The following is an 18,066-nucleotide window of genomic DNA, read 5'->3' as shown; positions in this document are numbered from 1 at the left end:
ATTTTAAAAAGGGAAAAGTGGATGTAAATTGCAGAAGGAAGTGATATTTTTAAACAAGTGACCATTGATTCTGTGAGTGCTGATACCAACATGAGTGACAGAAGGCTTTTGTGAATCATAGCAGAGAACAGCTTTTATGTTCTGTTTCTACTTGCAGATAGACTACTATTCAGAAATGTCTGAATTAATTTGTTCTACTTCCATTGTCAACAATCAGGCAAGATTTGCAAGGACAAATACACAGGAAGGAAGCTGATACTGTGAAACTCTTGAAACAATGAAAGAATGTTTGAGTTATGAATCAGAGCCTACTAGAAGAGAGAACTCATCTCATATGGTCTCGAAGTTACTCTTAAATTTTGCTGATATAGGAAAGCTGTACAAACTTTCTACCTTTTATCATTTCGAGGTTAATATTGAAAATAAGCAAGTGATCAAGATGGTCAAAATAGTACCAAATAATTTGATTTGACAATTAAAAGGTACAGGAGGTAACCTGCCCTGATTAATTACCTTTAAATGCTTTGCTGCATTTTGTATCTCCTTGGTAGGGTGTACTTTGGTGATTTTAGATGTGTACAGCAGTTCGTCTGTCACGAACTGTGACTCAGTATGAGTCAAAGTAAAGGTTAGGTAACTTTAGTTTGTGGTAGAAATAGTGAAAGGATAAATAAAATAGAGGATAAAACATAAAAATAAAAATGTTTTTAAAAAATTCACACACAACCTTCTAATTATTAATACAGATATTCTCCTTCGTATCTGTGGGTGATTGAGGATTGAACTCTAGATGTGATACAAAAAAGACTTACAAGGGAGTACACAATGTTAAGGAGAACTGAGTATATTTGCTATTTATTTTTATCTTATCGTTCTTACTAAAAAGAAGTTTGGGTTTTGCCTTGCAGTGGTCACTGTAGGGCTTGTTAGAAAGTGAAGAAGCTGGTTCCCATGCTCCAGGCACTCACCATCTTTATGACCCACCACTGGACTTTCTACAGCAGTTCCCTGCCTTTCTTGAACCGGGGAGACGAGAACTGGACAGGGTACTTCAGCTGTGGCCTCTCCAGGGCAGAGTGCAGGGGGAGGATGACCTCCTTTGACTTGCTGGTTGCACTCTTTTTATTGTACTCTACTTTTTAAGTTCTTTCTTCTCCCTCTGCTGCTTTTATGGTGGATTTCTTTCTTTGTTTATTGTCACAGAACAAAACACAGTAGGGAGGTAATTATCTTTCAGAAGTACTATATAGATTTTAGTGTTGATCACGTTGTGCAGTAACAATGGAATGTCAAATCTAAATTCTTTAATGTTCTTACATTGGTGATGGCTGCCAGGTGACTACTGATATGTCATGGTCAGGGTCTTTTCTGGGGATTTTCAGACCTCTGTCAGAGATTTCTGAAAGTTTAATAAGTTTCTGATGACAAAGCAGTTTGGATGCTGTTCGTTTTCCTTACGAGTAGATTGTTTCGGACATTCTTCAATCTGTGCCTTTAGCATTATAGTAATAACACATTTTCTTTGTGATTCAGCACAGGCAGAGTCTGTGTGAGTTTTATGAGTTTTGTTTTTTTTAATAGGGTGAGTTGTGTTCTCTGTTCTTGAGGTTTTGAGAACCAAGTAAGGCTGAGGTGCTCTGCAGCAGGCATGAGGCCATTTCAGTATCTCCACCTAGAGCATTCTGAATTCAGACTTAGCCAGATGGAAAACACAATGTCTGTGGTGCTACAGTTAGGCCACATTTTAAATGTACCATGTATAGGTTGGTGACATTTTTGCTGAATTTGTTTAAATAACTGTAGAAACTTTTAGATCGTTGCAACTAGTTGCTACAGTTCTGATGTCTTAATTTTATTTTGACTGCCTTGCAAAGAAACTTCAAGCCAGCTTTTGAGATTGTAACCTTTAAATTCGTACTTCTGCTTTGTCCTGTGATTTCTTATTACTAGCTTGTCATTTCCTCCTACCTGGGTGTAAGCTGTGTGTGAGTGCAATCAACTGTGATGTTACATTGTGTATTTCTGTATGGTGGTTGTACAAGTTGAGCTGTTAAAACATCAACTACTCTTTCAGTATGCATGTAAAATATCATTTGAAGGAAACGTGCTGTTTGCTGTATATGAAAGAACAGGAAAGATAAGCATCAAAAATGGCCTATTTTAAGGCGGTTATCTGTTTTCATCAATGTCCACTCTATTTTTAATAGAAAATCAACTGCAAATACTACTCACTCTTTTCATACTGTTTGTAAATATTTGTTTTCCTTTTTACTTTTGTAGGTGGAAGAAATTGTTGATATCGGAGCATTTGCGCCAGAAGATATTCATGTTCCCAAAATATATGTTGATCGCCTGATACAAGGAGAGAAGTTTGAAAAGAGGATTGAAGTAAGTAGCCCGTTTTATTGGTCACATCTCAGTGTCAGTTGTATTTCAGAATTTTTACAGGAATCTTACTCTAGCCATAAAGTGTTAGCAATGAAAACTTGCTGGGTTTTGCTAAGTGCTGGGGCTTAGGTATTTACTTAGGTACTTGGTAGGTAGAGTACTGAGAATTGATCTTTGTGTTTTGTACCTCAGACTCTCTTATTCAATCCCTAAATGAGCTAGAACAACTTTCTGTGGTCCTCAGTCACTTTATTGCAGTTGAAAATCTGATGATGAAAAATCCTTCTTCATTCTTCTTTTCTCCTCCAGATCACCTCTTGTAGACATAGGGGAAATACCTGTACTGAGAGCTGACTTTGACAATAATGTTCAATTTTTTCTACTGGGAAGCTTTTTACATGGACAGGTAGAACCAGTTGCAGCCCCTTCTGTGCCTTGTAATGGATTACATTACATTGTGGAGATTCTGGAAACTTTCTTTTCTTTCATTAAATGGGAAATTTTTTACACAGTGACATTTGTGGTCTGAATAAAATATGCCAGTACTTAATAAAAGTTGAGGTAATAATATTAAAACACTGAAAACTGCCAAGGAAATCATCATGTACTGTTCTTTTTTGTTTCCATGGCTCTATCTCACTCAAGCTTTGTCCTTTTTTATTTTGTTGGTGTGACAAAGCGCTTAAAGTGTAAGTGAAAATTCCATATTTCTCTGGTGTGTCCATAATTTTGGGGTGGGAATTATTCAAAATGGTGTTATACAAGGTGGTGGAGGAGGAGACACATAACACATAGACAAAACACCTTGACAGAAAGGAGAAGTTGAAGAAAGGGAATGCAATTATTTTATTTTTAAATTATTTGATTCCTAAATTTGTATTAAGTAGTCCTTCAAAGACCTGCTCCTAAGTAAGTGGATTTAGGTTAATGCAGAGGGGCAGTCTGACAGAATGCTGTCTGAAATGGAAGTGAGTGTGAATCTAAGGTGTGTCACTGAATTCCTCCATGGAGATAAAAAGTAACCCATTGACATTCGTTAATTCTTGCAGAATGTTTCTGGAGTCCAAACAGCGGATGTGGGCACAGTGAAGTGGTGGATCACCTCCACTAGTGTGGCTTGTATGAGTGCACCATGCAGGCTCTTGTTAATGGCTGATGAAAATGCATAGCTTATGGTGGTGACTATCTTGAAAAACACTGTTCTGTAGCTGAGAATTTGCTCTGTTCTGTAGTGTTACTGAGCTCTTGCTCGTTGTTACAGTTTCCATGGAAATAAGTAGGAAGCATTACTTTTGGAGCAACCTACATATGTTGGAAATGTCTGTCCATATGAATGCATTGTGATGAATGGTAATGGGAAGAAGAGGAATGAAGAGAACCAAGTCTGTCATAAGTCATACTGACTTTAAATAGCAGTTCATACCTAATTGGGCTCAGACATGGTCCCTCTCATCGTATCTATGTCATACTTTCTATCCAGCTTTCTGTTTGCTACAGAGAATTTTTCCCTGGTTGTTCTTAATTTTTCCAAAGTGCACAAGTGAAGCAATATTATGAAAAATATGTTGGATATAAAAAGGAAGTTACTAGGAAGTGTAGGAGAGCTGATAATGACTGATCCTGACTGCTGAAAGGGAGACAGACTTTTAACATAGGGGAAGAAGAAAGTGCAGAATTTCTTTTGTGTTGCTTAAAAAGAATAGAGGATAATTTTGCCAGATCTGTTTTTTATGTCTTAGAGATATGTGAGTAGAAAATGTGAGGATATTGTGAGTACAACAGAGGTTGTTGTTTAGAGCAGCACTACACACTTGGGAGAAATGCAAGGAGAAAACCATTTATGTAAAAGAAAATTCACAGAAAAGATCTTACAAGCTACTTGAATCCTGCAGTATTTTTGTATGTGTGTGATTTAGAGAGCATTAGTTTAAGGCCAATAAGTCTGCGGAAAACATACCAGACAGATTTATGCGAGATTATGTAGACTTATTTTGAAAATGCAGTTGTCTAGCTCCTCTTATTTTTACATAACTGGCATTTGTTGATCTCTTGCATGTAAGTCTAGAATGTCATCAGTGAACTGAATGATTGCAGAGGGAGAGCAGTATTTGAATTTTAGGGTGACATTTAAAAAATCTATTTGGATATCTCTGGAGTAATTATACGCGAAGTTGCTAGTATTTGAACTAATGCTTGTTGCCTTCTTTCCCTCTTTTTCTTCTTAACTAGTTATGTCTATATATCTATCAGATACTTTCTCAGACAATCTTGATTATTCCACTGGCTGAGGTGAGATTGAACTGCTAGAATAAAAGGTCATCCTTTCTAAGAGATAGATAAATAGCATCATTCTTAGATGAATTATCACCGTGCAATCACAAATCAGGGTCCTGCATCTTGAGAGGCAAGAATCTGGATGCTAATTTCTGATCTTCTCCTCTTCTCATCATCTCCTCTTTTGCAGCGCTTATCAATCCGAAAGCCTGAAGACTCAAAAGCCAAACAGAAGTCAGGAGACAATGTGAGGGAGAGGATCATCAGACGGGCTGCTTTAGAGTTTGAGGATGGCATGTATGGTATCCTCCAGATGTGCGTGCTATAGGCTAAAGTGATGACTTGCTAGACTAGTAGCTGCAGCTGTTTATGTTTGGTGGAAGTTAATTATCACATTCATTGTTTGTCTTTCACAGAGCCTGGGACTCTCTTCTCAATAACACCTGATTGAAACAGATGGGATATTAAAGCATTGCATGCCTGGAGTCCCTGTTTAGTCATATATAGAGTTTATTAGTGGTTGAATGTTTCATGAGAATTTCTTTAAAAAGTTAAGTGCAATAGAAATGTAGCTTACTTGAACTGCTTTGATTTTTTTTATTTTTTATTTTTTTAGTATGCTAAACATTTGACAGAATGCAATTACACAGACCAAATGGGAAAGTAACTTAAGTGTGAGACATCCAACTAAAAATGGGAATGTTTGTGAAGTTGAGTTCTTATCATAGTACAGTGATGACTCTTTAAATTTGGTTGCACTGTGTGTTCCTATTTGTGCCTTGACCAATTTTCTTCAGCTAATCTGGGTATTGGAATCCCGCTGTTGGCCAGTAACTTCATCAGTCCAGACATAACTGTTCACCTACAGAGTGAAAATGGAGTCCTAGGTTTGGTAAGAATATATCATGGTCACTTAACAGCAATTTACTTACTATATTGTACTGCTAGGTTTTATTCCTCCCTCTTGCCCCTAAGCTGATTATAATTATGATAGAAATCATATTCAAGTTTATACTCTATTGCATGATCATAAAATCCTCTGTGTGCAGGGAAGTCTTTGTGGAAATGCTCATTTCAGCATTATAGTGCTACTTAAAGTATGTTCCTCAATACTTGTTTTATGGGAAGGAGTGAGAACCTGCAGGCCAGGTCTCGTACGTTGCTTACAAGACTGTACCTCTTAGGATAGCTTATGAAGCATTATTTTGGGGAAAAAGAATAATATTTTTGTTATATATTACACTTGCACACCTTTTTTTTTTTTTTCCCCCCCTAAGAAATGTATGACACTTTAGTCAGAAAAAAAACGCAAAAACAAATATCACTGCTCTCTGGCTTAGTAATTCTAGCAGCCTCTGGGCAATATCTATCAGTCCTGATATGTTAATTGATGTAAATTTTGTCTTGTGTCAAGAAATGTGCAGTGCTAAAGAGGAAAAAAAATGTGTGAATGCATGTTTTTGCTGATCTGTTCTCAGTAATAAGTGTGAGAAGTAATAAAGCAGTAACAAATGATACATAAGTGTATCATAATATAAGTAAAAAATAATATGTCTGTGTTATTGTCAGGGTCCGTATCCACTTGAAAGTGAAGTTGATCCAGACCTGATTAATGCAGGTAAAATCTTTTAAATGAAATTAATTTTTATAAGGTGGCTTTTCTTTGTTGGTATAAAAACTTCATTTTGATTTGGTACTTTAGCTTCTGGTTTATTTACATATAAATTAATGTATTTCACTTCTTGTGGTCTTTTAAGTGAAGATTAGCTTTGATCAATAGAGGGATTAAATATTCTAGCTGGAGAGCTTATTCTTTTGTTCACTGTAGTAGCGACTGAAGGGAGCTCTTTTCCAGGCCAGGTGATAAAGAGTATAATTTTCCTTTTCAGAACTGGGATTTTTTAGTGGAGCTGTTACATGAATACACATTTTTGTTTTCCTACTACTTTTCAGGTCATGTCTGCAAAAAAACAGTTCTCAAGGATTTATTTGTGGGACATGGTATTAAAGATTCTTTACACAGTAGCCTGGCTTCCTCCTGCCTAGTGACTTGTGTAGATGATACCCAGCTGTGTGTTTGGAGAGGCAGCTATAGCCTGCTTCCCAGGTGCCATTCATATGATGAGGCTGGGTGGATGGCTGCTTTCCTCATTCTGAGGAGAGGATACAGGTCCCAGGTGCTATAGTGAATGCAGGGATGGGGAGGTCCACAAAGGAGCAACTCCGTCTGGAGGAACTTTCTCTTCCTGCCACACCACCTGCTGTGGCTCCACTGCATTTCTCCAGCTCAATTTCCGTCTAATTCCTGTTCTGTTACATTACAGAGGCGGCCATTGATCTTGTTATGGCTTATTGCATCTGAATGTGGTCTGATTTCTGTTTTCTTAATGGAAAGTTGTGCTTGTGTCTGTTCTGTTTCCACATAAAATTTGTCCTCGATATTGCATTGGGATAACCTGAAGTAGCAGTCAAGGAAGTCTGTGTGGAAGAAATGGTCCTGGTGGTGTTGGTCAGCACTCATCTAAACATGAACCAGCAGTGTGTCCAGGTAGCCAAGAAGCCCAGTGGCATCCTGGCTAATATCAGGAATAGTGTTGCCAGCAGGAGCAGGGAGGTGATTGTCCCTCTTTACTCAGCACTGATGAAGCTGCACCTCAAATACTGCACTAAAATTTGGGCCCTTACTACAGAAAAGACATCGAGGCCCTGGAGTGTATTCAGAGAAGAGAATCAAAGCTGGTGAGCAGTCTGGAACATAAGTCTCATGAAGCTGAGGGAGCTGGGATTGTTTACTCTGGAAAAGAGGAAGCTCAGGGGAGATTTTATTGCTTTGTAGAACTACCTGAAAGGAGGTTGTGGTGAGGTGGGGATCAGCGTCTTAGCCCTTATAACTAGCAGTAGGACTGGAGGGAATGGCCTTGAGCTGTGCTGGAGGAGATTCAGGTTGGACATTAGGAAGTACTGCTTCTGCAGAAGAGTAGTCAAGCACTGGAATGGCCGACCCTGGAAGTGTTCAAGAAACATTTAGATGCTGTACGGAGAAAGTGGTTTGTGGGGAAAATTAGAAAGTGGACAGTTGTAAGTTATCTTGGAGGTCTTTTCCAGCCTTGGTGATTCTATGCTGTAGGTCTTAAGTATTCTCACATGTAATGCTTTAGAAGTTCTCATCATTGCTAAAAGTATAAAATGTAAACCTGTGCCTGACAAGTTTAGGTTTATTTCATTAGTACCTCCCTACCCTTCCACCACTGTGTATATATATGTGTGCATATGTAGAAAGTACCTTTCTATCTTTATTAGCTAGTACAATTGAACTGTTAATAGCCAAGTGTGATAAATCACTGACATCAAACAAGCTTTCAATTTAGTATCATAGTGCAGTCCAGCAATTGTTCACTGACTTCAAACGTTTGCTGCCTGACTTCACTAATTGATGCCATTATCATATTGCTATGTTATTTCCCCATACAGTATTAGGTTTTAAATAAGAAGTTATTTAAGGCATTCTTCTGATTTGAAATTAGAAATTATTAAGGAATTGAGTCCATTGTTTCAACAGTAGGTGGGTAATTGCTGAGATATACTGTATGAAGGAAAAGATCAGACACATGGGAGCTGAGTTAATGAATGAACTGAGTTTGAGAGTTTAAATGAAAGTGTCATTGGAAGGAAAAAAATGTTAAGAGCAAAAAGTATTTATCATAGAAGGCAAAAGAATATGCACCCTCATTAGAGCTTAGTGATAAGTTCTAATATTGGTATATTTGTAATGAACATATTAACAGAGTGACAAAGGAAAAAAATAGACTAGAACTTGATAAAGACTGAAAAAAAATGTTCTGTTTTTATATTGATGTCAGGATGGTCTTGGCTTATTGTTTGGTTATGAAGATGATCTTGACTTATTGTTTGATAAATATTTTTGAGGCAAGAATGTTGTAGCTAATGTAAGATATTAGAAGACGATGGGGAAGTCAGATTATTGTAGTACTGGTAATTCAATGTTAAGCACCTTAACATCTTTCTCTGAAGCTGCAATAGACAGGACACAAGATTAGATGAGTCTGCTCAGGTGCCAAAGTATCAGTGCAGAAAAGTATCACTGCAGAAGCTGCTAAGTCTCACTGACACTTTGTTGTAATAAGAATGCTCTGGATGCTTTTCAGCCAAATTTATAAAAGCATTTGAAAAAAAAATAGAAGCTAAATGGCAAAGGAATAGGACTTCTGCTAACATTCATAGCCTAGCCTGTAGTGGTACAGTATCAGCTTTCAAAGTACATATTTTCAAAATAAACTCAAGTTTAGGCTCTTGCAAATTTTTATCTGCAAATAAAATTGCATTTTTCTGAAATATTTGTTTTGTTGTTCCATGTCTTGAATGTCTCAATTAAAGGCAGGTTATGTTCACTGTAATTTTAAGGTAGGCTTTTGCCTTACAGTGGAATTACTTACATGTACAAACCTTATGAGAGCATTTAAAAGAACTGGCAATATAACATTCTTGTTAAACTATAATTTGACCCTTAGTCGGTGTCTGATTCTTCTCAGCACTACTGTGGGTTGCCTCTTTCTTGTGGGGTGCTTGTTCCATGTTACAGCTTATAGACATCACCATCTCTCCCACTCGCTTGGAGACTGATAGAGGTGGACAATTCAGGCATTCCCAGAACTGATCTGGGTGAATTCTGTGCTTGCTGAATTCATTGTGATTTAAGTGCAAGATCTTAATTCTGTACTATTTTGTCTATCAAGTTTAATTTCCTCACAATACCTTGGTGGTATAATGAACATAAAGTAAATTCGTAAATTTCGTAAATTACAACAGATTTTTCCCCCCCCCCTTTACTTTTCTCAGCCTCTTTCTTATTGTCTTTTTTTTTTTTTTTTTTTTTTTTCTCCCCGTTTTCTGGAAAATGTTTAATGATGTCTCATGTCTGTTCCCTGCTGTTGTTACTTTATCTTCTCAGTGTCATCTTGTGCTAAAGTCTGTTTTATTCTCTGAATTTTCTCATGCTTGGTTGATAATTCTACCCACGGCTGTGTTTCTCATGACTTTCCACAGGCACTCTATATATGTAGTTTATTTTTCAGTCTGATTCAGAGAGCTGGCTGGAGAGGAAAGAGCTCTGGAGAGAATCAGAGTAAAATATTTCCATGTTAGCTTCATTGATTGACCTGAGAATTTTACATCACAGAGAAGAGATTTTTCCATCTGTACTTTAATAAAGCAAAATTAGTCTTGAATCTGCCATTTATTTTTATGTTTTCTAAGTCATTATCACTGTAGATTGTGTTGAATTTGATCTGCTCATTCGTCCTTGCAGTTTTTCTATCTCCTGAAGATGTTCTTTCTCTCTGTCAGAAGAGAGTTACCTTATTTTGGAAAGCTGAACTGAATAGAAATTTCTTAACCTCTGATATCAGTGCTATCTTACATGGCACTTCTGGTGGTCAAACAGGAGGCAGTCACAAACTGCTTCCTAGTTCATTATGGTTGGTTTGGTTTATGTGTGATTTCATAATTGTAATTGGGTCCAGAGTAACACAGAATTAAAAAAGAAGCTTTGCTTCTTCATCAATAGTTTTGGCTTGTTTTGCCACAGACAAAATGCATAGAAACAGTAATTTATTTCTTTTACAGGTAAGGAGACAGTCACTGTTCTTCCTGGTTCTTCTTATTTTTCTAGCGATGAATCATTTGCAATGATAAGAGGGTATGTAACAAGACATGAGAAGAATAAACTCAATGGTTGAAGTCATTAGTAATTCTTCAGAATGTGGTTAACATTTAACAGCTTGCAAAATGATTATGGACTTAATGAGTGCTGGTTTACAGAATATTAGGTCCAGCAATTGGAAATTGAAAAACATTGTAAGCAACAGATACCATAGTGATGCTTGTGTCTCCCACTACCTGGCCACATATGAACATGTTTATAACTAGGTTTTAACAATTACTTTTTGGTCATTTCCAAGTATCTAATCTGTACTTGCACACAGTGTATTATCTGTCCTCAACTTGGAACTGTGATCCTCATTCTACCTCCCTAATGGAAATTCACCATCTGCACCTGTTTTTTGTTTGTTTTTCGGGAAGGAGATTGGATGCAAACAAACACTAAATCGTAATGGCTCTGAAAAGATAATGAGTGTATGTAAATACGTGAAGAAGTGCACTTAAAAGTATGAGTTCAGAGCTGATTATCTGTGCATGCAATTAACAAAACCCAGACAAAAATAATAGCATTTTTGAGGCTCAGTAGGCAGACAGAAAAATCATCAGCAGTGCATTTAGAGGAGGAGAAAAATCTACGAGTGACAAAACGGTTGTTACCTCTGTGGTATGCAGTTTCTAAATTGTTGTAATGAGAATGCGAATAAAAATTCATAAAGATTTGTGGGCTGTTACTTGAACACGATCTGCTAATTTCACACTGTGTTTCTCTTGCCAGAGGCCACGTTGATTTGACAATGCTTGGAGCTATGCAGGTGTCTAAGTATGGCGACCTGGCCAACTGGATGATTCCTGTAAGTTGGCCTTTTTATTACTGAAAGTGCACTGTATTTAGAATAATATTCATAGCTGATTATAATGTAAAAAAAATAAAGGACTCAAAGCAGAAGGGGTCTTGAAAAGCAAACAGAATTAAAATAGAGAATGTGTAATAGTTTTCCTGGGTAGTGTTGGTACCAAGATATTGGAATCAAGCCATCTGAAATAACTCTTGTGCTAAGTATTGTGGAAAAACTAAACAAGATTTATGTAAACCTTTCTTCTTTATCTTGGATTCAAATGTCAAGCTTCTGAGATGAGGACTGATTCTTTATCTTGAGGGAGCAACAGCTCTTGTATAGTTGTAACTGGAACAAAGCCTTTGAAAACAAGATGTGAAATATTATTGGGCTCATTGTAAAATAGATAACAAAAAAACAAAAAACACTGCTTGTGTTATTTTTCTCAGTGTTCATCTCAGCACTGGTACTTTGAATATACCTGGAGGAAGGTACCTTTGCTTTATTTTACTTACCTGATTAGTCCTGCAGGTTTGAAGCTTAAAAATGTAAGCCAAACTCAGTATTATTAGAGAAGCAGATGACCTAAAGCCATTCATTGAACATATTTAATTGTTTAAAATTAGAGAATAATTTTTCAAATAATTTACAAGTTAGATGTTTTCAATGACTTTAAATATTTGTTGTATCAGAATTACTTGGAAAACAAGCATTATTATCCCACCTTGAGGTATTTTGAGGTATTCTGGTAGGCAGAGTTCGATGAGGTTTTAATCTATCTATGTATCTACTTGTCAGAAAAGATGTTTCTGAAAGGCTTATAAGAAAGTGGAAAGGAGAGGGTGAAATTCTTGGTAGTAGGATTGGTTGGGGGCGTTTTGTTTGCATTTTTTTTTGTGGTTTTTTTTTTCTTTCCTTGATTGAAGCATTGTTCATAATAGGTGAACATGTAATAAAGACCCTCACTCTACACTATTCCTAAGCCAGGAAAAATATACATATGATAGTTCACAAGTCAAAATGTTTGAAAGAAAGCCCTTCTGGTTCATCAGTAGATAGGTTTTAATGACAAATGAAAATTCAACAGGATATAAAATTTCATGTGGTTTCATCTGTGCAGAATCTAAAAGCTATTAACTGGTGTTGGTTCTTGAAAAGCAGTGTCATGAATGGGGGCAATTCATTATTTGTTTTGTTGATTGGTTTCATTTTACTATTTTATTTTATTTTATTTTATATTTTTTGTTCTAGTTTTTCAAAAAAGATCAAACTGTGCTATCTCTTTAATTTTATTTTTGTGTCCACCCTCATTAACTATTGGTAGGCCTTTCCTGCCATCTTTCAAAACTGCTTAGTAAGCAATATTCTGGGTTGTTACTGATTGCACTGTTTCTATGCAGTTGTAGGAATTTTTTGTTAAATAACTTGCAGCTCAAATCATTGTGTGGTTCAGTTGTTGTTTTTGTTTTTTTTTTTCATGCTAAATGCATGAAGTGCTCTTCAACGCTTTTTTTTTTTTTTTTTTTCCCCCATCACAAATATTTTACCATTGTATTCAGCTTAGTGTGCAGAGCATCGGCGTCGGTTTCAAAAGATTAGTCAGAAATGGAAGCCATCAGAATTGTTTCAGCGTTATTTCTGGCTTGGTGCTAACACCTGTGTTGCAGCAAAGTGTTGAACAGACTGACTTATGAAAGCTAAATTTAGGTTTTTTTTTCCTAAACTTTTGAAACTGAGCAAAATGTACAGTGTTCACAGATACAGTATACACAGATAACACATGGAGTAATAGGAGTAAGATGTAATGCTCAGCAACTAAATGGTATTGTCTCAGTAACTCTGTGTGCTTTTTGCTTTGCCATATAAATGTAATTTTTCTTGTTGTGGTGTTGAAATGTCTTCAGTGACAGCATTTTGGAACTTATTTTTCAATATCTGAGCTATTGAAAGATGAAGCCAACATTCTGCAGTACAAGGGATTGTTTTACAGACATGTTTCTCTAAGCATTTTAATCTTAGATTGTACTTTCAGATTTTTCTCAAAAAACTGTAGACTTGCATATTCCTTCCTCTTATGCTTTATATTCTCTAGACTGTGCTGATTTTAGCTTTGAATCTGTGATGAGAGCATTATTTTCCATATCTTTTACTGCTTATGTATCTCCAGTTAGGCTTCCCCCATATCTGTGAGTGACATCTATGCTGTCAAAGTAGGAAAGTATGAAAAACAAACAAATCCCAACCTTTAAGAAATTTTCATTTATTCTTTTTGTTACCTATAAGGTGCACCGTTTTACCAGCCTACTTGTATGTGGCTAAAAAACCCAGAATATTTTAAGCATGTTTAGTAAACTGTGCTGTTATCTTGCATCTGCTGAAGTTACTCCTTCAACACTGGCATTCATTGCTTTAAACACAACTTATGGGTTCTTGTTTTTCTCTCTTTGGAACTTGTCAAGCTAATGAGATGTGGTTTCTGAGGAGGGAGAGCAGCAGGTGGCAAATTTATGAGGAGCTCCCGGTAACAGTGCAGCTAGGGGAGGGTGGCCAAGAAAGGTGGATAGGAATGTTGAGGATGTGATTGTGCAGTAGTGCAGACTGGTGGGAGTGAATGGGAGCTGTGACTACTGGAATCAGTTGATTGGAGCCATGTTTCACTTCACGAGTGAAGGACAGACCTGTGTATGACATGTATGTTTCTTTCAAGCTATTGTTAAAACCTGCTGCCAGTAGAAATTACTGCATCCTTACAGAGCAGCAGTATGGACTTGCAGCAGCCCTGGCTCTTGTGCCAGTTAGTCTCACTAGAGATTAAAAGTCTTGGAGTTCTCCCTGAGACTTTATGGGACACTACTAATAGAAGAGTTTTATGGAAAACCATCAGCATATGACCCCAGCAGCCACTGTGACATGTATTAGAGTCTAGGCATAGGTCACTAGAACTTTTGAAATGTCCCACTATAACACAAGAGACTCTTACTACTCTTACTTAATTAATTTTGAATATTAGTATGCATTTCTCAATATCCCAATGCCATTATACAGCATTAATAATATAGTTACTGATACTGCTAACATGGTTTATCAGCAGAAAACCATCAGACTCATAGTGGAGAAGACCTGCACAGAGACTGATGAATATGAAAAGAATAAGGTGAATGTATTTTCTGAGACATCACATTTCATGATGTGGAAGCTTGTTACTGATAAAAGGAATGAGTATTATTATAAAGCATGTCACAGTGAGAGGTTAACATACTATACAGTAGCTAGCAGATCAGTGGAGGTGATCCGCACCCTCTACTCTGCCCTGGTCATGCCGCACCTGGAGTACTGTATCCAGTTCTGGGCTGCCTGCTACAAAAAAGACAGGGATCTCATGGAGAGAGTCCAGCAGAGGGCCTCAAGATAATAAAGGGCCTGGAGCATCTCCTCTGTGGGAAGAGGTTGAGCGACTTAGGTCTGTTCAGCTTTGAGAAAAGAAGGCTCAGAGGTTATCTTTTAAATGTTTATAGATGTCTTAAGTGTGGGATTCAAAGGGACATGGCCAACCTCTTCTCAGCGGTCTCTGGGAACAGGACAAGGGGAAACGACCATAAACTGGAGCACTGGATGGAAGTTCTGCACCAATATGCAAAAGAACTTATTCGCAGTGAGAGTGATAGAGCACTGGAACAGGCTGCCGAGAGAGGTTGTATATTTTCCTTCTCTGGAGATATTCAAGGCCTTCCTGAATGCTTTCCTATGCAACCTCTTATAGGGAATCTGCTTTAGTAGGAGGCTGAACTCAATAATCTCCAGAGGTTCCTACTAACCCCTACAATATTGTGATGCTATTCTGTTAGCAGTGGCAGCTTTGGGGATGATGTTGGGACTGGCAATATTAGCATCTCTATTCCTTACAAGCAATATAAACCAAATAAAATGTTGAGTAAGAAAAGTAATTCTAACTTTTCACAGTCTTCTGCAGGATTATAAAATTTATGTTTTGATTGCTGAGGTAAAGCAGTTAGTGGCTGAGCAAGAGAGTGATACAATTTATACAGAGTGTCTGAGTTGGACTGCATAAACATGGATTGTTTTTGGAAAAAAATAAATAAATCATCCTTTAATTTAGAAGCAGCCTTAATTTTAATGCTCAGCTATAATTTTTGTGCTCAGCCTTGCAGTAGCCGAATTTAAAGGGAGTTTAGGAGTTGATAACAAAATAAGTCAGAGAGGAAGACAAAACTTGCAAAGACTTTAAGCTTTATCAGAAAAGATTATCTATCTGAAAAGGTGAGGAAACAAAGTTTAGCAATAAATCTTCTAAATTGCTATCTGTAGAGGTCAGTATAACCTCAGACAGTAAGAATGTAGTTTTATACATTATTTGTTGCCCTTTTGCATTTGTTCTACAGGACCTCAAGGTACATATTTTGCAAGTTTTTTATTTTGTGCTTGAGGGCAACTACAATTTCATTGCTAGAGAAAAGGAAAGTGATAGAAGTGTCTGAGTCTGTGATTGCAGGACTGAGAATTTTATTTATTTTTTTTAGTTATTATATGTAGTTCCTAACTTAAAGGCAGAAGGCTCCACAAGAAGCATGTTTCTGACTTGAAATGTTTTATTGTTAATGTTGGGAGAAAGGACATGAATTATTCGATACCTGAAAATATTGCATGTTCTTCTCTAACAAGCCCAGTCTGAGGCTGCGTGCCTGTTTGCCTGAGTAGAAGAATTGTTGAACAAATCTTGTTTTCCTTTTAATGCAGACACACTGTCTTGTAACTGTTGCACAGAGTGCATCAAGCTATCAACATTCTGTTTCAAGTTGTACAGAATGTTGGTGCAAGAAATTGTTTTAGAAATGTTTCTTACAATTATTGTTTGTAAATTGAATGAAACGCTACAAATTGGATAAATTGTATATAAGCATACAGATTGATTACTTTTAATAACTCTGACTATCTCCATCTCCTACTACTAATCTGACTTCTTTTGATGATTATTTATGACATGATGTGAGCAGAGCATAAGCAATAGCAGCTAACAAAGAGGATGAATGAAACCTGCAGTTACCCACGTATCTGTCATCTAAGTTTCAGTGGGATATTATTTTAAAATGAAATTTGTTTTTGTAGAACCACCAAGGTTGGAAAAGATCAACCTACAAAATCATCCAGTCCAACCATCCACCAATCACCAACGGTTTTCACTAAGCTAGGTCCCTTAGCACAACATCTAAATGTTCCTTGAACACCTCCAGGGTTGGTCACTCCACCACCTCCCTGAGCAGCCCATTCCACTGCCTGACTGCTCTTTTGTAAAAGAATTTCCTAGTATTTTAGGTACTACTTTTTCAGGGACAGCTACTTTGGATCAAAGGCTGCAGTAATATATCAACTACCTGTTTCTATCCCAGTAGATAGAAGCCTTGCAAAGTGCTGGAAGCCCTTTGCCTAGAAACCCTGCAAAGTCCTTCTAGCATGAAATTACTGCTGTTGGAGGACTCATGGAGCCTTAAAGGATAAAGGAAGAGTTTTGTGTTGGCTGTAGTTCTCCTGACTTTTGAAGTTTTTTTCTATGCAATTTGTATTCATTCCTCTTTGGCAGACTGCATAATGGAGGGAATGTAGGAGCTCACCCTTGGTATTTTATTCATATTCTCTCTTAAATTTTCATTGTGGAAAGTGGCAGGTATGCATTAGGCATCTTGTAATGAGAGCAGCTGATGAAATTGTTTGGCCCCAAAATACTAGCAAATGCCAAGAGTCCTGTTCTGTCAGTTATTGGTAACAATTGCGACTATTGTATGCAGCTAGTATTATGTTGACAGTAATATTCAAATATTGCACAAATGCTGTGTGATTTGGGAATTTTAAACAAAGAAAAATGGAAGGCTTAACTTCCCCACAGTATTCATCATTTTAGAGTCCGTCAGTTTCAGTGAAGCATGTCACAATCTTACTTTGAGATACTCTTGAGATACAGTTTCTCAGTGCGTTCATTATATTTTATCTCAGTCAATTGAAACTGTTGCCAGCATTTACTTCAGGTTAGTTTTACAGGAAGATAAGTAAATAAAATTTGACTAATATTTTTTGCATTTACATTATGCTGTCTTCATTTTCTGTTCTTATAAAGTAACAATATAAATATCTAGGCCAGTAATGAGTGGTGCCCCCCTGGGGGTCCATCTTGGGACCAGCACTCTTTAGCATCTTTATCAATGACATAGTTAATGGGGTTGAGTGTACTCTCAGCAAATTTGCTGATGACACTAAACTGAGAGGTGCAGTTGTTACAGCTGAAGGAAGGTATGCCATCCAGAGAGACCTTGACAAACTCAAAAGTGGGCCCTTGTGAACATAATGAGGTTCAGCGTAGTTAGATTTTGCACTTGGGTTGAAGTAATCCCAGATATATATGTATACAAACTAGGAAAAGAATTCCTTGAGAGCAGCTGTGAGAAGGACTTAGCGGATCTGGTTCATGAAAAACTTGACATGAGCCAGCAGTGTGCACTTGCAGCCTGGAAGGCCAATGGTATCCTGGGTTTCATTGGAAGAGGGTTGGCCAACAGAATAAGGGACATGAATGTCCCACTCTAGCCTCATGAGGCCCCACTTGGAGTACTGCATCTAGGTCTGGATCCCCCAACACAGCAAAGAAGTGGAGCCTTTGGAGTGGGTCCAGAAGAGGGCCTTGAAGGTGAACCAAGTGCTAGAGCACCTCTCCTGTGAAGACAGGCTGAAGGAACTGGGTTTGTTCAGTCTGGTAAAGAGAAGGCTGAGGGAAGAACTTGTTGCAGCCTTGCAGTATTTAAGGGGAATATAAAAACATGAGGAAAATCAGCTTTTTACATGGGTAGATAGTGATAGGACAAGAAGGAATGGTTTTAAATGA

General features: G+C 37.3%; 1 protein-coding gene across 1 annotated transcript in view; it reads left to right on the top strand.

The window, feature by feature from the left end:
- The window catches only part of OXCT1 (3-oxoacid CoA-transferase 1), a 78,383-nt gene that overhangs the window by 37,248 nt on the left and 23,069 nt on the right, over nucleotides 1–18,066 (top strand). The window contains exons 8-13 of the mRNA XM_015848678.3: nucleotides 2,281–2,388; nucleotides 4,853–4,964; nucleotides 5,460–5,554; nucleotides 6,232–6,280; nucleotides 10,306–10,378; nucleotides 11,117–11,192. Of these exons, the coding sequence (XP_015704164.1) occupies nucleotides 2,281–2,388; nucleotides 4,853–4,964; nucleotides 5,460–5,554; nucleotides 6,232–6,280; nucleotides 10,306–10,378; nucleotides 11,117–11,192 (513 nt within the window). The remainder of the gene's footprint in view (nucleotides 1–2,280; nucleotides 2,389–4,852; nucleotides 4,965–5,459; nucleotides 5,555–6,231; nucleotides 6,281–10,305; nucleotides 10,379–11,116; nucleotides 11,193–18,066) is intronic.

This window comes from Coturnix japonica, chromosome Z (genome assembly GCF_054131305.1).
Source record: "Coturnix japonica strain WE chromosome Z, WE-NBRP24, whole genome shotgun sequence".
Classification (NCBI taxonomy): domain Eukaryota; kingdom Metazoa; phylum Chordata; class Aves; order Galliformes; family Phasianidae; genus Coturnix; species Coturnix japonica.
Note: the sequence above shows the minus strand (reverse complement) of the source record. Positions and strands in the feature narration are given on the sequence as shown.